We start from the raw sequence: 19,942 nt of genomic DNA on the forward strand, positions 1-19,942 counted from the left end.
TTTTGGCCAATATGTATTCTTCTACATATTTTTGGTAAAATAAATTCCAATAAGTGTATATTGGTTGGTTTGTGCAAAAAGTTATAGCTTCTACAAACTATGAGATATTTTGTTATTTCTTTTTACTAGTAATGGCAGCGATCAGTGACTTATGTTGGGACTGCGATATTGCGGGCGGACAAAATATGCATATATATATATATATATATATATATATATATATATATATATATATATATATATATATATATATATATATATATATATATATGATTCTGCAGAGAGCGGCCACCCTGTAGAAGTAAAACTGCTACGGCGCAGTCGTAAAGCGGTTCATTTTGTCTGTCTCCTGAAGTGGGTGTTGTTTCATGAAACGCGTTGAGATTTCAGTCCAATGTGTATTTATTTGAGTGTATTTGCAATACTGTATACATCTAACCAATTTATGTCAATATATTGCGCAAAAAGTCCCATGGGCAAAATTCTTTTGAGTCTTCTATATGTTACAAGGGACTGAGTTCCACCAACATCTATGTACTCTTCTTATATATATATATATATATATATATATATATATATATATATATATATAGATAGATAGATAGATAGATAGATAGATAGATAGATCTATATGCAATTTCAGGCATTAGTGTTGCATGAATTTGCACATATTTATGCGCCTTCATGCATTTGCGCACACAATACCTACCTAGGGAGAATTAACGATTATGCTAATATACGCGTATTTGCACGCACCAGCACAAAATACTGACCGGAAACAGTTTTTCCTATTTTCTTTTACTGAGGAATAATCTGTGCTTGTTTACACGCCTGTGTGCAGGATGGATAAAAATCGATGATTTTTTTTTTTTTAAAGAAATTTTTAAAAATCTGATTTTTTTTTTTTTTTTTTATTATTTAAATCAGATTTTTGGAATTTAAATTGGATTTTTTTGATTTTTTTTATCAAATGTATTTTAATATTTTATTTAATTTTATTTTACTCCCATGCTTTGGGAGTAAAAATCTATCTAAAGATAGTTTTCTATTTAAGACACATTAATAATTTAGTGTATTCAGCATGAATTGGAGCTTAGTTATGTAGCATGAGGCTGCATATTCTGCAATATTTACATTTCTGGGAAACTCATTCAATGAATCCAAGCTCTGCAAGCTGAGATCACATGCACTGCATTGATGCATTCACACAATTTCAACCATGAGATAAAACTAAGTTCAGGAATATCCCTTTACAGCCTTGTTTTGCACATCTATGTACACTACAAACTGTATGATTGTTTGAAGAGAAATGCATCTGTACTAGGCTCTAAGTGTGAGGAGGAAGGGCAAGCAGTAAAAATGAAAGTGAAACCCTAAGCAGCTTATAAACCTTTGTGATCTTTCTGTACATAGCTTGAAGTGCTTTTTTCCTCCCTTGAGGAGCAAAATGGCAGCAGGCCTTAAAAGAGACCAAGTTTGGGAATATTTACTAACCTGACAGCTTATTATTCTAAATAGAAAACCTTCATTTTGTTTGCAAATATTAAAGATTCTAACTACCAGCAAGAATAAGTCCTTACATTTAAAGAGCACCTGTCATTTCAGATCCATCATGGCAGCACCTGTTAGCAGCATCCACTCACCTGCTGCCGCCACGTCCCTCACCTTGTTGTGTCACTGCCGCATCACCAGCCATCTCATTAAAGTGAATGGGACTGTCGGTGAGTCAACAGCAGGTCAGAGGAGGAGCCGCTGAGGGACAGAGATGACAGTTGCTCTTCAAAAATGATGATACAAATATGATAATTTAACATCGACTTGATTTAAATCAAATCCACCCTGCCTGTGCGGGTACATTGTAAATAATGGGCTACATTTTAGCTCAGTGTAAAAAAAAAAAAAAAAAAAAAGAAAAAAAACGCTGTACTGAGCTTTTTAACCGCTTGCCGACCAGCCGCCGTCATTTTACGGTGGCAGGTCGGCACGATCCCGCGAGCAGTCGTGGCTATACGTCGGCTCGCGGGATCAGGATAGCAGGCGCACACACACGCCCGCTGCACAGCGGGGGTGCCGATGCTCGTGGCCGACGGTCGCGATGACCGCCAGCCACATGCGATCGCGGGCACGAGAGGCAGAACAGGGAGGTGTGTGTGTGTGTAAACACACAAATCCCTGTTCTGTGAGGCGTGACAGATCATGAGTTCCTATTAGCTAGGAACCATGATCCGTCACTTCCTCTAGGTCAGTCCCCTCCCCCTACAGTTAGAACAAACCTAGGGAACACAGTTAACCCCTTGATCTCCCCCTAGTGTTAACCGCAATTTTATAGCACTGATCGCTGTATAATTGCCAATGGTCCCAAAAATGTGTCAAAAGTGTCCGATGTGTCCGCCATAATGTCGCAGTCCCGATAAAAATCACAGATCGCCGCCATTACTAGCAAAAAAAAAAAAATAATAAAATGGCTATAAATCTATCCCCTATTTTGTAGACGCTATAACTTTTGCGCAAACCAATCAATATATGCTTATCGCGATTTTTTTTTTTTTTACCAAAAATATGTAGAAGAATACATATCGGCCTAAAATGAGAAAAAAATTTCTTTAAAAAAAAAAAAAAATGGGAATATTTATTACAGCAAAAAGTACAAAATATTGTGTTTTTTTTCAAAGTTGTCGCTCTTTTTTTTATTTATAGCGCAAAAAATAAAAACCACAGAGGTGATCAAATACCACCAAAAGAAAGTTCTATTTGTGGGAAATAAAGGACGTCAATTTTGTTTGGGTGCAACGCCGCACGACCGCGTAATTGTCAGTTAAACCGACGCAGTGCCGAATCGCAAAAAATGGCCTGGTCATTCAGCAGCCAAATCTTCCGGGGCTGAAGCAGCTAAAGTGAATAGGACTGTCGGTGAGTCAACAGCGGGTCAGAGGAGGAGCCGCTGCGGGACAGAGATGACAGTCGCTCTTTAAAAATGATGATTTAAAATCGAGTTGATTTAAATCAAGCCTTTTTACTAGTGATTTAAATCATGGATTTAAATCGTGATTTAAAATCGACTTGATTTAAATCAAATCCACCCTGCCTGTGTGCACGGGTACATTGTAAATAATGGGTTACATTTTATCTCAGTAAAAAAACAAAAAAAAAAACAAAAACAAAAAAAACAAAAAAACAAAAAACAAAACCAAAAAAAAAACAAAACAAAAAACAAAAAAAACAAAACACTGTACTGAGCTTTTTAAGCTGCCGTGTTCAAGAGGCCTAAGGGATTTTCCAAAAAAAAAAAAAAAGGATAAATAAATAATAATAAAAATCTATTATTTTTTTTTTTTTGGCAAATGATTGTGCGCTATCCTCCTGTTTATGACAGCAACGCTGTATATACAATTAAAGTACTGCACAGCCATTCATGTCCATAACAAGCTGTACAGCTTGACGGCTCAGCTGGCCCACATGCCCTAAAGCTGTAGTAAGATGAGGGGTGGGTGGCACAGACCAAACATTTTGGAGGGTGTCTGATCCTGGATTGCTTTTGTATGGCAAAGAAAAGAGGCAGAAGTGTTAATTGGTTGCGCTAAGCGAATTTACCAGCTTTTTCGTAAAACTGGAGTCAATGTGTGGGCAGTTAGTGCTTCTCTGCATGCTGCTTAGACTGAGCCCCCCCGCCACATCCCGCTGTCCATTCATCTATGAACCATGCCCCCGAGACCATCCTGATAAAAAGAGAGAACAATCAGATATCTGTCTTTAGCTTGTCTCAAAATGATGACATTTTTCAGTAGGAAAAGGGTCCAAATGGCAGGTGTCAAAGACTCTTATTCTCATACATGATGCTAGAAGGCATGGGAAGTCAGGCCGGCGTGCGCTCATGTCAGAGCCACACACAGGCTGCGCTGAGACTACATGTTTGAAAAGAGCAAACCTCACAGTCTGTTACATCAAAGCCAGTGCCAGACCTGGCGATCGGCTTCCTGAACATTCGTCCTGGGGAGAAAAATGCGCCTCTTCCCGAGGACGGTGAAAGGAGAGAAAAGCCACTTTGACACCTCACAGGCCTAAAGGTGATAGTTACCTGTGGCTGCCCCCCCTGCTTGTTGTATTGACAGGATGTTAGAGCTGGCTCTGTCAGGTTGAGTCAGGTGAGAAGGTGTTAAAGCTCTGGAATGCTAATAAAACTTTCAGCAGCCACGGAACAAGTCACTTTCTATAAGAACACAGCAGGAAGAGAAGACAGGACGACGGCAAAAAGCAGCGAAGGGAAAAAATAAATAAATAATAAAGCGTTAGAAAGACAAGACCAGCATTAACCAATTGTGGACCATGGCTGATCACCAAGGTGCACCCGAAAAACTCCATCTAAACACTTTGGGCATATCATGTACTATTGTCCTGGTGCTTAACCCCCTCACCGCAGCACTTGGAACAATTCAGCTTTTGAAAGGTTTTTGCCCCCTTCCTGACCAGGACATTTTTTGCGATACGGCACAGCGTTACCTTAACTGACAATTGCGCGGTCGTGTATCCAAATAAACTTTTTGTCCTTTCTTCCCCCCACAAATAGTCTTCATTCTAATACAGGGGGTCCCCGGGTTACAAACAAGATAGGGACTTTAGGTTTGTTCTTAAGTTGAATCTGTTTGTAAGTCGGAACAGGTAAATTTTTTAAGTGTAGCTCCAGCCAAAAAATCTATTTTTAAGTCTTTTAGATAACCCTTCCCTCAGCTATCACCCCTGTAACATTTGTTTTGCTGTCTGTGCCCCTGATCAGAAGATTTCACCTCACTTTCTGTCCCAATGACAATTGGATTTTGAAAATTTGGGGTTATTAGGGAAATAAGGATTGGTGATAAAGCATCAGTGGAGACACCTTTTTCCCATGTTAACTCTTACAGGAGTGAATTTCCCTTCCTAGGGGTAGATTTCCTCCCACATCCTGTTGTCTCCTTCCGTTTGTAAGTAGGAGTCGTTTGTAAGTAGGGGACCCCCTGTATTTATAATACTCTCCTTATATTGCCTTTGTGCATTTTAACAACCTTTACAACCACACATACCTTCATCAATTGGTGCTTTTTTATCATTTCAACCAATTCAGACTCATATCACTATCATTTATGTGACAGAACCATCCGGAACCCAGCTTGGGTGCTTCCGTCAAGATATAGCTTCCTCCAGCCTGGAACCAGGTATTATAGCTGATCAACCAAGACTAGCTGACAATAGCTTAGATGCAAACTGGAACTCTCTTTATTGGAAACTCACACAGAATATATAGTACACCAGATCAGGTGAGCCTGATCTCATTATCGTATACTGTATACAGGAATGTAATTAACACAGCTAAGGAACAACCAACAAAAACAGTATGCTAATCCACCTCTAGCAACCAATAGCTGACAGTGATTTAACCCCTTCCAGCCGAGCGTACGCAGATGTGCGTACTCCGCTTTCCGGCGTTATAGGACCTCGGCTGTTATACCGGAGGAGCGCCCCCTCCCGCCGCCACTCTTACCGGCCTCCCGATGACCAATCGGCTGCCTCCGGCGGCTGGGACGGTCTGGAACGAAGCCATGAGCGGCTTTGTTCCAGCCTTCTAATCGTAAACACGGAAATGACATCATGACGTCACTTCCCGTTTACTCGGCTGCCAATGGCGCCGGTTTTAAAAAAATACACAGTATTCAGAATCGCCGAAAACGGCGATCTGAATACTTTGAAGTGCAATAGACCTCCAATCTCTCCATAAAGAGTACCTGTCACCACCTATTACTGTCACAAGGGATGTTTAAATTTTTTTTTAAAAAACACAATTTATTCATATAAAAATAAATAAAATAAATAAGAAAAAAAATTTTTTTTTTTTTTAAAAGCGCCCCTGTCCCCGCGAGCTCGCGCAGCAAAGAAACCGCATACGGAAGTCGCACCCGCATAAGTAAACGGTGTTCAAATCACACATGTGAGGTATTGCCGCGATCGTCAGAGCGAGAGGAATAATTCTAGCACTAGACCTCCTCTGTACCTCTAACCTGGTAACCGTAAAATAAATTTAAAGCGGCGCCTATGGAGATTTTTAGGTACCGTAGTTTGTCGCCATTCCACGAGTGCATGCTATTATAAAGCGTGACATGTTTGGCATCTATTTACTCAGCGTAACATCATCTTTCACATTATACAAAAAAAATGGACTAATTTTACTGTTTGGTTTTTTAAAAATTCATGAAAGTGTCCCTTTTCCCAAAAAGTTGCGTTTAAAACACCGCTGCACAAATACCGTGTGACATAAAATATTCCAACAATCGCCATTTTATTCTCTGCTAAAAAAAATATATATATAAATGTTTGGAGGCTCTAAGTAATTTTTTAGCAAAAAATACGGATTTTAACTTGTAAACACTAAATGTCAAAAATAGGCTTAGTCATGAAAGGGTTAAATAATATGAACGAATTAACAACCAGCCACTTAAACCAGCCTAGGTGACCAGACTGCCCGGCAACAAGCCTACAACAAAGTACATTACACATTATCATAAGTATAAACACAGAGATGAGCAGACAGACAGAAGCAATAGGTGACTTAATTAACAATGGGAGAAAGACACTTAACACATAACATGTTAAACAGATTATATCAGAATGCCGCAGAATCAGATGACTTTGAGCTGATGATATTAACATCTACTTTGAGTATCACAATCTAAAGCAGTCATTGCTGGTTATGAGCATAGAGGTCCTAAATATGGATCCAGGACCTAGATTCCCAGTGTCTGTGTGCTTCGGGGGGAGAAAACCCTGAATCCAAAGCAAGACCACTCCGCCTCCTAAAGAGAAGTGTTCCCTTAACCATTCGCTTCCTGGGCACTTAAACCCCCTTCCTGCCCAGACCAATTTTCAGCTTTCAGCGCTGTCACTCTTTGAATGACAATTGCGCGGTCATGCTACAGTTTATCCAAATTAAATTTGTACCATTTTTTTCACACAGATAGAGCTTTCTTTTGGTGCTATTTAATTGCTGCTGTTTTTTTTTTAATTTTTTGTTAAATAAAACAAAAAAGAACCGAAAATTTTGAAAAATAAAAACAAAAAACTTTCCTAGTTTGATATAAAATTTTGAAAACAGGTAATTTTTCTCCTTCACTGATGAGGCTGCACTGATGGTCACTGATAGGTAGCACTGATGGGCACCGATAGGTGGCACGGATGAGGCGGGACTGAAGGGCACTGATGGGTGGCACTGATGGGCACTGGTAGGTGACAGTGATAGGCAGCACTAATTATGAGGCACTGATGGGCATTGATTGGCAGCACTGGAGGGCATTGACGGGTGGCACTGTGGGTACTGGTAGGTGGCACTGGTGGGTACTGATAGGTGGCACTGGCAGGTGGCACAGTGGTCACTGGCAGCTGACACTGGTGGCACAGAAAATGCAGCCGCGGCTTTCAGTGTGAGGGACCGATGTCCCTCTGACACAAGCCTTTTTTTTTCCAGATTACTTTTTTTTCCAGATTACCGATCTTCTGTTTACATCACGTGATCAGCCGTCATTGGCTGACAGCTGATCACGGGTTAAGGGGCCGTGATCGGCCCCTTACTCGGATCTGTGATCAGCCGAGTCTCAGATTCGGTGATCACAAAGCGCACCGCGCGACCCACAGGGTCGCGCAGACAGTGCTTGCTCGGGTGGATGTCCATGGACGCCCTTCCAGCAATTAAGGCATGCGCTGTAGCCGTCTTTTGGCTATAGCGCGGGCAGCAAGTCGTTAAAAGCCAGGGCCCATAGTCAGTAGGCAAGAGGCCACCCTGCAGTCCCCTCTAAAAGCCCCTGGCTGGGTCTGTAACAAAATATTTCCTAAGGAACTGGCAAGAGCAGTTTTCCCACACCCTGTATGTTCCAGATATGGCTGGACTCGGAAAGAACACTAGAACATTTTATTACCAATACCAGCAGAATAAAATTAAACAGTGGATCACGGTAGGAATTTTTCAGACTGGATGAAGCTTTGCTGGGATGTTTTAATAAAAGGTACAACTGTCTGTAACATGTGAAAAATCTTCGGTGTGATTAGTGAGAAAACAATCATAGGGGAGGTTGGCCAATAAGGAGAGGCCCCTGTAACATGTGACCACCTTCTGACCCGACTTAGCAGTGAGCAGTATTAATAAATAATGAGATGGCAGAGAGCAATGTAGGTAAAGGAAAGATCCTGAGGCTGTTTAGGCTGGCCATGCACTGAGTAAATCACCGAGGAAAGGAAAATAGAACAGTTTAAACTCACTAAGTCTTCAATAGAGACTTTTAATACCAACCAGCATGCAGAGCAATGCGAGTTCACTCACTGCACTTTACATGTTCAGAAATCGCTCGATATACAAGGAATTTCTAGATAGCCAAAAGGGAAAAAGAGAACCTCGAGTCCCCAATCAAGGAAGGTAAAAACAAAAATTGCGCTTACACTAATAAATATAAGCTGCGACTAAAAAGTAGTAAACCATAAATCATATATAAATCAAAAAGTCGCGCTAAAAACTGAAGGTGACAACAGGCAAATGTCTAAAAAACCTCATAAGAATATGAGGGTGAATGCAATCACTAAATAGATGAGTTTTATAGGAGTGCTGAGCAATGTAAATAAACACTTTAAAAATAAACCAAACTAAATGCTGTTAGTTAAGTGGGACACAGAAAACATTGACTATGTCCGTGTGAAAAAATCAATATTGCATGACCCAATCAATGACAGGTGAGTATCTCAAATAACTGTAGGAATACTATTGTAACAAGTCTGTGGCTAAAAAACTAAAACGTGATAAATGAGGGAAAATAATAAAAAATAAATAAAGAAAAATACAATAAACCCAAAAAAAAGTCCGTAGCTCAACAAAAACAGTAATGATAAAAGTCCATCCGTGTTAAATTAATATGCATAGAAAATGACTTGTCTCCAAGTGCTCTGTGAAATAATGTAACAAAATCTTGCTGTGGTGAAAAATAGAGTGCGTAGACAGACCTCCACCTCTTGGAAAAATTGCTGCCTCTTACCAGATAGAAATGGTCTCTTAATTACAGGAGACCCAGGGAGCGGATGGCTACAACCCCAGCCAGGGATCTTTAAAGCAGGCACTCAGCGTCCAGATCCAGGGACTCTCTCCCACCAGCCTCCGCAAATAAGGAAATGTCACCATGCAAAAAACAAAGTGCTCCACATAGCATAAAACCAGCGTTTTATTAAATATAAAATTAAAGGTTGCACTTACAGGAACATAGTAGTTTAAAACATGTGAGAAAAAGCCGGCCGGCTCCAAAGTAACCCGTGTCTTCCGGGTATGTGAATCGTGGTGTCGTCGGGACGTAGCTCCTCCTCCCTACGTCGTTTCGTCACAACAGGACGTGGTCACGTTTTAGTTTTTTAGCCACAGACTTGTTACAATAGTATTCCTACAGTTATTTGAGATACTCACCTGTCATTGATTGGGTCATGCAATATTGATTTTTTCACACGGACATAGTCAATGTTTTCTGTGTCCCACTTAACTAACAGCATTTAGTTTGGTTTATTTTTAAAGTGTTTATTTACATTGCTCAGCACTCCTATAAAACTCATCTATTTAATGATTGCATTCACCCTCATATTCTTATGAGGTTTTTTAGACATTTGCCTGTTGTCACCTTCAGTTTTTAGCGCGACTTTTTGATCCCCAATCAAGGAGCCTGGAGTAGGGAGATGTTTGGTGTGTCATCATATAAAAGGAAAAATAAGGAAAAAAAGGAAAAAAAATATTACAAAATATTAGTGTATAAAATATACAATTCTGATAAAAAAAATTGATCTATAAATATATATATATATACACATATATTCATTTATGATCATGGTGTCACTGTGCTTGATTGGCCAGCAAACTCGCCTGACCTAAACCCCATAGAGAATCTGTTGGGTTTTGTCAAGAGGAATATGAGAGACACCAGACCCAACAATGCAGGCGAGCCGAAGGTCACAATCAAAGCAACCTGGGCTTCCATAACACCTCAGCAATGCCACAGGGTGATCGCCTCGATGCCACGCCGCATTGATGCAGTCATTCATCCAAAAGGAGCCCCAACCAAGTATTGAGTGCACACTATATTGTACATGGACATACTTTTCACCAAGCCAACATTTCTGTATTAAAAAATCTTTTTTTTTATTGGTCTTATGCAATATTCAAATTTTCTGAGATACTGTATTTGGGGTTTTCACTAGCTGTAAGCCGTAATCATCAAAATTAACCTCCTCCCACCCACACTATAGTCAAATGACGGCTACAGCACAAGCCTTAATTGCCGGGAGGCCGTCATAAGATGTCCTCCGGTGCATAAGCTGCCAGTGGGGCACGCGCGGTGTGCTCTGTGATCACTGAGTCTATGAGACTTGGCTGGTCACAGATCAGAGTAAGGGGCCGATCCCGGCCCCTCAGCACGTGATCAGCTATCAGCCAATGACAGCTAATCATGTGATATAAACAGAAGATCAGTAATCTTTTTTTTTTCCCCTCACGCCATCAACGCGAGGGGGAAAAAAAGACGAACACCGGCTTCTGTCAGAGGGACATCGGTCCCCCACACAGAGCTGCGGCTGCCTAATCTGTGCCACCAGTGCCACCTATAAGTTCCCACCAGTGCCACCAACCAGTGCCCACCAGTACTGCCAATCAATGCTCATCAGTGCCTCATCATCAGTGCCACCGATCAGTGATCATCAGTGCTGCCTATCAGTGCCCTTCCGTGTCGCCCATTAGTGCCAACCATCAGTGCCCATCAGTGCATATCAATGAAGGAGAAAAATTAAACCTCATAAGAAAAATTAAACCACAACCTTTCTTTTGGTGGTATTTGATCATCTCTGCGGTTTTTATTTTTTGCTCTATAAACAAAAGAAGAGCGACAATTTTGAAAAAAACACACAATATCTTTTACTTTTTGCTATAATAAATATCCCACATTTTATTTAAAAAAAAAAAAAAGAAAAAAAAGTTTAGGCCGATATGTACTCTTCCACATATTTTTGTTAAAAAAAAAAAAAAATCTCAATAAGCGTATATTTTTGATTGGTTTGTGCAAAATGTATAGTGTCTACAAAATAGGGGATAGATTTATGGCATTTTTATTATAATTTTTTTTTTTTACTAGTAATGGCAGCGTTCGAGACTGCGATATTGCGGCGGACAAATTGGACACTTTTGACACATTTTTGGGACCACTGACAATTATACAGCGATCAGTGCTATAAAAATGCACTGATTACTGTATAAATGTCACTGGCAGGAAAGGGGTTAACACTAATCACGGGGTGTTCCCTCGTGTGTGTTCTAACTGTAGGAGGGGGTGGAACTGTCTAGGAGGAGAGAGAGATCGGTGTTCATACTTAGGATGAACACACGATTTGTCTCCTCTCCCCTGAAAGAATTGTGATCTGTGTGTTTACACACACAGATCCTGGTTTTCGCTGTCACCAGCGATCGCCCGGGCACACTCTGCGGGCGTGCGCTCCCCTAGTGGTCAAAAGGCGAAGCGACATATGGTAACGTTGTTTCTCCCAGCCGTGCCATTGTGCCGCAGTGAAAATGCTGCGGCTGGTCGGCAACCAGTTAAATACCACCAAAAAGAAAGCTCTATTTGTGTGAAGAAAATGATAAAAATGTCACACGGTTACAGTATTGCATGACCGCGCAATTGTCATTCAAAGTGTGACAGCGCAGAAAGCTGAAAAATGGCCTGGGCAGGAAGGGGGTGTAAGTGGCCGGTATTGAGGTGGTTAAAGAAATACCCAGATTTGAAAATCTTATTTGAACTTATCAAATGCAGGTTGGCATATGCTCTAATCACATACACAATAAAGAAATGGGGGACATTTAGGAAACTCTTACCAGTAGACAACATTGAGGGGTGCAAAAAATCTCCTCTGAATCAGGTCAGCAAAGTAGCGCTCGGTTTCTCGGCATGCTGTTCCGTTCCCGATGGCAATTGTATAACAACTAAGAGGAGAAGAGAAGCAAAGTTATTGTTATAGGGCAAGGGATTATATATAAAGATATATGTATAACAGTTTAATGTACGAACATGGTTATTTAGCTTCATAATTATTGTATTTATTAAAAAAAAAAAAAAAATTCATTTTGCTTATCGTCCACTGCACTTACAGCAAGCACTTAAGCCTACATTTGTGTTGGCCTAAACAGTTTGGTAGATAAGCATCCTATTCTTGGGATCCCCAGCACAGCCCTGGACATGGCTTTCTGAAGGACACTGCAACTCCCAGTGCCCACTGACGCGTTTCGTCAGTTGACTAAATAAAAGACTAAAATAAAATAAAATAAAAGACCTTTGATAAAGTCAACTGATAAAATGCATCAGTATACTGATGTTTTTTAGTTTAGGTATTTAAATTATTTAAACTTTAATCACGTACCTGTATGTTGTTTTGTGCAATTAGCCTATGATTGGACAAAGAGGAAGCAAATCAGTGGGACCAGCGGACCAATCTCCGCCGGCCACCCGCGATCGTTCCAGAGAAAGGCAGAACGGCGGTCTGCCTATGTAAACAAGGAAGATTGCCATTCTGACAGGGGAGACGATAGAGATCTTGTGTTTCTGCTAAGCAGGAACACTGATCTCTCTCTTCCCCCAGTCAGAGCATCCCCCACACCGTTAGCAAGCACTGCCAGTTAACACATTTAACCCTTTAATCACTCCTTATGTTAACCCCATTCCCTTCCAGTGTCGTCATTTTTTTATTGGATGTGTTTTATAGCATAAAAAAAAGTTTGTTTTTTTTTCAAAATTGCCCCTCTTTTGTTGTTTATAGTGCAAAAAATAAAAACCGCAGAGGTGATCAAATACCACCAAAAGAAAGCTCTATTTGGGTGAAAAAAAAGGACATCAATTGTATTTTATGTACAGTGTCGCACGACTGCGCAATTGTCAGTTAAAATAACGCAGTGCCGCAGCGCAGAATATGGCCTGGTCATTAAGGGGGTAAATCTTCCGGGGCTGAAGTGGTTAAAAACTCCTACACATTGTTTCCTTTTGTCAATATCTGCATCACCACTATTGTGGAAGCAATGTTCCATCTGAACAGTAGAATTGCACACAAGTTATTAAGGGTGTTGAAAGAAAACAAGGGTGGCACAGGGGACAGGGGCTCATTGGGAGCTAAATGGAGCTTCAGTAGCCGCCGTGGACGCAAAGAGAGAGTCCAGGACTGTGCTGAGGATCCCCAGATTGGGAGGCCAATCTACAAATGTATTTAGACGTGTTTAGAGATGTTGGTCTAAGCCCTTGTGGTGAATCTAAAGACTAACATTTTGTACAGTTATAAGAATACATTTCAGGCTCTGTTCACTTAACGACCAGATTCCGTTCCAACGACCAGGGCGTTCTACGAATTGGTTGTTATACGAGGAGCCACAAGTAATCAATATTATAAGAATTCTTAACTACTGTACTGTATTGTGAAAAAAGATATAAACACAAAGCTTCAGCTCAATAACTTTGTGTTAACCATTTACGGACTGCCGCACGCCGATATACGACCTAACTTTGAAGAGGAATATGGTTGTTATGGCAGCAGCTAGCTACCATAACCCCGGTATCCTCTTCTTTGGCCGGCAGTCTGGTTGGTTTACGATAATAGTGGTCTCTGCGGCGGATTCGTCGCAAGATCACTTTTATCAAAAGTTTGTCGCCATTCCACGAGCGGGCGCAATTTTGAAGTGTGACATGTTGGGTATCAATTTACTCAGCATAACATTATCTTTCACACTATAAAAAAAATTGGGCTAACTTTACTGTTGTCTTATTTTTTAATTCAAAATGGTATTTTTTCCAAAAAAAAAGTGCGCTTGTAAGACTGCAGCGCAAATACGGTGCGACAGAAAGTATTGCAACGACCGCCATTTTATTCTCTAGGGTGTTAGGGGAAAAAAAAGTATCGTTTTCAGGGGTTCTAAGTAATTTTCTAGCAAAAAAAACCTGTTTTTAACTTGTAAACAACAAATCTCAAAAAGAGGATCGGTCCTTAAGTGGTTAATTTGCATAAGTACAGAACACAAATGAAAATTCTGTACTGTACAATACAATGATGTATAGCGCGTCGTTTGGGTGGAGAGAGCTGGTCGTAAGTTATTAAACAAAGAGTATCTGTACTGGCACAGCTATGACGTATACTTGATTTGCACTTGATATGAAACAAGGAGCGAGTTAAAAGTCTGCAGCCACAAATAGTGATGGAGTGTAGTGTAAAGGTTGAATAATAAACTGCATAAAATCATAATAAACAGTAAAAGCGTATACTCAATAAATACCTGCTCTACTTATAGTGGAAAAAGAGCCTAACCCAAACTGTTTTTAAAAAAGTCCCCTCCCCCCTCCTCCTACCCATCCTTTGTAGAAAAGATCTGCGCACTAACTGATTTTGAAACCGGTCCAGCCATGTCTGTGTAAAGCCGGCCATAGACAGTTCGCATCTCAGCCCCTTCCTGCTGAACCAGCCGAGATTTGAACCATGTATGGGCAGGCTGAATGTACCCAAGTTGATTGATCAACTTCAGTACAACCAGCCTGTCGGATTTTACATGCGATTATTGCTAGCAGCTGTTACAGCCGCTGTCGAGTACACCCTTAAGCCGGCCATAGAGAGAGTGATTTTCTGGGGTTGCTGATTTTTTTACGGGTTGCAGGAAAGAAAATAACTTGAATCCCTTCCCACAGAGCCATTGGGTGGCTTCAAGCGACCCCATGGCGGGAGAACACAATGGCTCCGTGGGAGGGATCTGAGCAATTTTCTTTTCTGCAGCCTGTGGTTGCAGGAAAGAAAATCACTTCATCTATGGCTGGCTTAAGGGAGCACTCGACAACGGCTGTGAATTCCAGGAGCCGTGACATCAATGTCTCCCATGTCCTAGCTGTCTTTTATGATCTTTTCTCTCTCCTGCAGCTACCAATCACATGACTGGACCGGGTTAAAAAATAGGTAGGTATAAAATATATATATATATACACACATACACACATTATATATATATATATATATATATACACACATACACACACACAGTATCTCACAAAAGTGAGTACACCCCTCAGATTTTTGTACATATTTTAATCTATCTTTTCATGTGACAACACTGAAGAAATGACACTTTGCTACAATGTAAAGTAGTGGGTGTACAGCTTGTATAACAGTGTAAATTTGCTGTCCCCTCAAAATAACTCAACACACAACCATTAATGTCTAAACCACTGGCAACAAAAATGAGTACACCTCTAAGTGAAAATGTCCAAATTGGGCCCAAATTGACAATATTTTGATTCGACCACCATTATTTTCCAGCACTGCCTTAATCCTCTTGGGCATGGAGTTCACCAGAGCTTCACAGGTTGCCACTGGAGTTCTCTTCCACTCCTCCATGACGACATCACTGAGCTGGTGGATGTTAGAGACTTTGCGCTCCTCCATCTTCCGTTTGAGGATGCCCCACAGATGCTCAATAGGGTTTAGGTCTGGAGACCAGTTTGGCCAGTCCATCACCTTTACCCTCAGATTCTTTAGCAAGTCAGTGGTCATCTAGGAGGTGTGTTTGGGGTCGTTATGTCGGAATACTGCTGGTGGGCCAGTCTCCAAAGGGAGGGGATCATGCTCTGCTACTTCAGTATGTCACAGTACATGTTGGCATTCTTGGTTCCCTCAATGAACTGTAGCTCCCCAGTGCCGACAGCACTCATGCAGCCCCAGATCATGACACTCCCACCACCATGCTTGACTGAAGGCAAGACACACTTGTCTTTGTACTCCTCACCTGGCTGCCATCACACACACTTGATCCCATCTGAACCAAATAAGTTTATCTTGGTCTCCTCAGACCACAGGACATGATTCCAGTAATCCATGTCCTTAGTCTGCTTGTCTTCAGCAAACTGTGGGCTTTCTTGTGCATCATCTTTAGAAGAGGCTTCCTTCTGGGACGACAGCCATGCAGACCAATTTGATGCAGTATGCGGCGTATGGTCTGAGCACTGACAGGCTGACCCCCCACCCCTTCAACCTCTGCAGCAATGCTGTCAGCACTCATACGTCTATTTCCCAAAGACAACCTCTGGATATGACGCTGAGCACGTGCACTCAACTTCTTTGGTCGATCATGGTGAGGCCTGTTCTGAGTGGAACCTGTCCTGTTAAACTGCTCTATGGTCTTGGCCACCATGCTGCAGCTCAGTTTCAGGGTCTTGCCAATCTTCTTATAGCCTAGGCCATCTTTATGTAGAGCAACAATTCTTTTTCAGATTCTCAGAGAGTTCTTTGCCATGAGGTGCCATGTTGAATTTCCAGTGACCAGTATGAGAGAGTGAGAACGATAACACCAAATTTAACACACCTGCTCCCCATTCACACCTGAGACCTTGTAACACTAACGAGTCACATGACACCGGGGTGGGAAAGTGAATAGTTGGGCCCAATTTGGACATTTTCACTTAGGGGTGAACTCACTTTTGTTGTCAGCGGTTTAGACAATAATGGCTGTGTGTTGAGTTATTTTGAGGGGACAGCAAATTTACAATGTTATACAAGCTGTACACTCACATTGTCATTTCTTCAGTGTTGTCACATGAAAAGATACCATGCAGCATAAAGCAACAGGTTCACTTTAATGTTTGCCCCTCCAGAAGCCAATGATCAGTTTACCCTCACTGCTCTGCAGCTGAGTTTAGCCATAGGGAACAAAGACCAGAAGTCTGACTTTTTGGTTTAGGCCGTCCATACACGGTTCAAACCTTGGCCGGCTCAGCGGGGACTGGCTGAGATTTGAACCAATAATGAGCAGGCTGAATGTACCAAGTTGATCAATCGATCAACTTGGGTGCAACCAGCCTGCCAGATTCTCTTGCGATTCTCGCTAGCGGCTACTATATTGCCTGTCGGCACTGTCTGTGTTAATGGGGGAATCGTGCAAATTTCTTTTTGTTGCAGGAAAAAAATTTGCACGTGTATGGCAAGCCTTAGACAGGGTTGAAGTTTCTCTCCTTGCCTCATGTGATGATACTGGTGCTAAACAATCAAGCAATCAACACATCTAAAGGAGCTGCACTAGATTACATTTTTGTTTTTTGGTTTAATAGTGCTTTAAGATGCCCATAGATATTAAATGACAAATATCAGAAGTCTTTCAATCTTGCCAAAAAACAGCCAGGTCCGGTAAAAATGTAATGTCTATGGGGCACCCTCAGACACCTCTAGTTTGAGGTTCTCTGGTGAGAAAAAATTGGAGGTTTTAGAAAAATGTGAGAACACCATTTGTTTTTTGGCAAGAAGCCAGTGTGTACGGCACACCTCTCCCCGAAAATGTAAGGTGACCACGTGTGCTAAGGGTCACACACAAAGATAGCTGGCCATGGATGGTCTGACTGTGCCTACATATCCAACCATCTTCAATTGTCTAAGGCACAGGTGTCAAACACAAGGCCCGCGGGCCGAATCTGGCCCTCCAGGCCATTTCATGTGGCCCTCACACCTCTCCAGCAGCTGCAGGAGAGCTCCAGCCCTCCTCTGGTCCACCTCCAGACCCCCACCTTCTGCTTTCAAGCAATGCATCCAGCTTCTTCCCAGAAGCAGCATAAGGAAAGGGGGTGCACTGTGATGTTAGGGAGAGTAGGGGACTCAACTTCTGATGGTGGGGTGGTTCTTGACATCTAATGTAAGAGGAGGAGATGCGCTGGACATCTAATCTTACAGATACAACCGGCCCTTTTGAGGACAATCATAATGCTGAAGCGACCCATGATGAAATTGAGTTTGTCACTCCTGGTCTAAGGCATCCCCCTGTGCTTTGTTAAATAATAAAGACATTTTCACAAAGTAGCAACAGAAATAATTACCTCCACACCATTTTAAACAAAAAAAGTAAATTGTGAAAACGACCTAGTTTTTCACGACCTTGCTAGGCAAACACAATTACCGGGGATTCATCCAAGAAAGCTACATGTCAATACAATTAACATATAATTGATCAATTAACCTCTCTCCAATTATCCCTCCAGCGACGCACTTTGATAGGTATTGCCATGAAAAACGGTAATTACCTGAGATGTAATTATTACTGCACTTTTATGTATAGCCCTGCAAATTAACCTATTTCTAATTATCAGCAAGACAATGTACTCAGACATTTTACTGCTTCTTCTATTTGTCAGCGTTATAAATGTAATATACTGGCTGAATAGTGGATGTGCCTGTGAATTCTACTCTAAAGAAGGAAATATCTATGCGGTAAAGTTATATCTAAAGTGCAGATATTTATAAATTTTTTATTATTATTATTATGATTATTATAGTGAACCTGTCTTCAAGAAAACATTATATTTAACCTATAACGAACGCTATTTTAATGTATTATAAAACCTTGTATAAACCACTGACTCTTCTAACCCAACACCATGTTCTTTACTGGAATCCCTTTACATTCAGGTGGTCGTTGACAGCCACTTCCCCCCGACGAACTACTTGCTGTCAATAACAACTCGCACAGCTATGCGTTTCAGAACAGTTTTCTTGACCATGAGAATGTAAATACAACAGATTCTGGAAATATGGAAAAGCTTTGGGGGATGGATGGGGAAGGCCATTAAGTGAATTGGCTTTCCAGAATCAGGGGCATCTCCAAAGCATTAGTAGCCAGCGGATCCAGTGTACCTGAGGACAGCAAACCACCAAGTGATCTGGACCAGGTTCCTGTGTACCAAGAAGGGTGAGCTGAACCATGTATGCCAATGGTGGCGAACCTTGGCACCCCAGATGTTTTGGAAATACATTTCCCATGATGCTCAACAACACTGCAGAGTGCAAGAGCATCATGGGAAATGTAGTTCCAAAACATCTGGGGTGCCAAGGTTTGCCATCACTGATCTATGCTTATCTCAACATTGACACAGTTAATAGAATAGAATAATAGAAACTGCTCCTAGTTTAGCAGCCCATCAGCTATACATTATATACTCTTAAAAGGGACAGCTAACCCTGCACCACCTTACAGAAGGGCCCCGATGAAAGCTGGCTAAAGTTTAATTTTTTTTTTTTTGTTCAACGCAGCAGGGCTGAACGAAAAAAAAAACTGGCAGCTCAGGAGGACCCACCATATTAACTATCCAACGTTGGTACAGCAATCTCCCCTGCAGTTCTATTGTGTTCTGACAAAAGGGCTTGTCAGCGTTTTCAGCCAATGGGACCTGTTCGGCAGACCTTTTTCGGTCATGCTCTTTCGACAGAAGCCAGCCGAATGGCCAGTTTTAGTCGGACCAACTGTAGTAAAAAAGAGCAGAATATCTGACAGTTTCTATTGAGCTGGCCGACGCCGCCCAACATTTGGTCCATGCGTACTAGGCTTTACACTGACAATTACGCGTCAGGTACTAGCAGCCACCTCCAGGGGTACCCCTTTTGTCAGGAACACATACACCTACCCACTATTGGGGCCTTACATGTAGTGTGCAAAAGCACTTTATTTTTGGGTTAGTTGATGTCAATACGTCTAACCCTGTTTACACCAGTTATAATTTGGTTTAGTGTCACTACGGTTCAGTTAATTGCTACCATAGGGGTTAGAGCTCATTATCTAGCACAGCATCCTTAACCACTTAAGGACCAGCCTCGTTTAGGATTTTAGGTGTTTACATGTTTAAAACAGGTTTTTCTGCTAGAAAATCACTTAGAACCCCCAAACATTATATATGGTTTTTCTTCTAACACCCTAGAGAATACAATGGCGGTCATTGCAATACTTTTTTTTGCACCGTATTTGCGCAGCGGTCTTATAAGCGCACTTTTTTTGGAAAAAATTCACTTTTTTGAATAAAAAAATAAAACAACAGTAAGGTTATCCCAATTTTTTTTTATAATGTGAAATATAATGTTACGC

At 41.3% G+C, this 19,942-nt stretch overlaps 1 protein-coding gene across 1 annotated transcript in view; it reads right to left on the reverse strand.

Annotated features, from left to right (window-relative positions):
- The window catches only part of LOC141140930 (S1 RNA-binding domain-containing protein 1-like), a 296,826-nt gene that overhangs the window by 183,080 nt on the left and 93,804 nt on the right, over window positions 1-19,942 (reverse strand). Inside the window, exon 15 of the mRNA XM_073628483.1 lies at window positions 11,903-12,010. Within this exon, the coding sequence (XP_073484584.1) occupies window positions 11,903-12,010 (108 nt within the window). The remainder of the gene's footprint in view (window positions 1-11,902; window positions 12,011-19,942) is intronic.

This window comes from Aquarana catesbeiana, linkage group LG04 (assembly GCF_042186555.1).
Source record: "Aquarana catesbeiana isolate 2022-GZ linkage group LG04, ASM4218655v1, whole genome shotgun sequence".
NCBI lineage: Eukaryota > Metazoa > Chordata > Amphibia > Anura > Ranidae > Aquarana > Aquarana catesbeiana.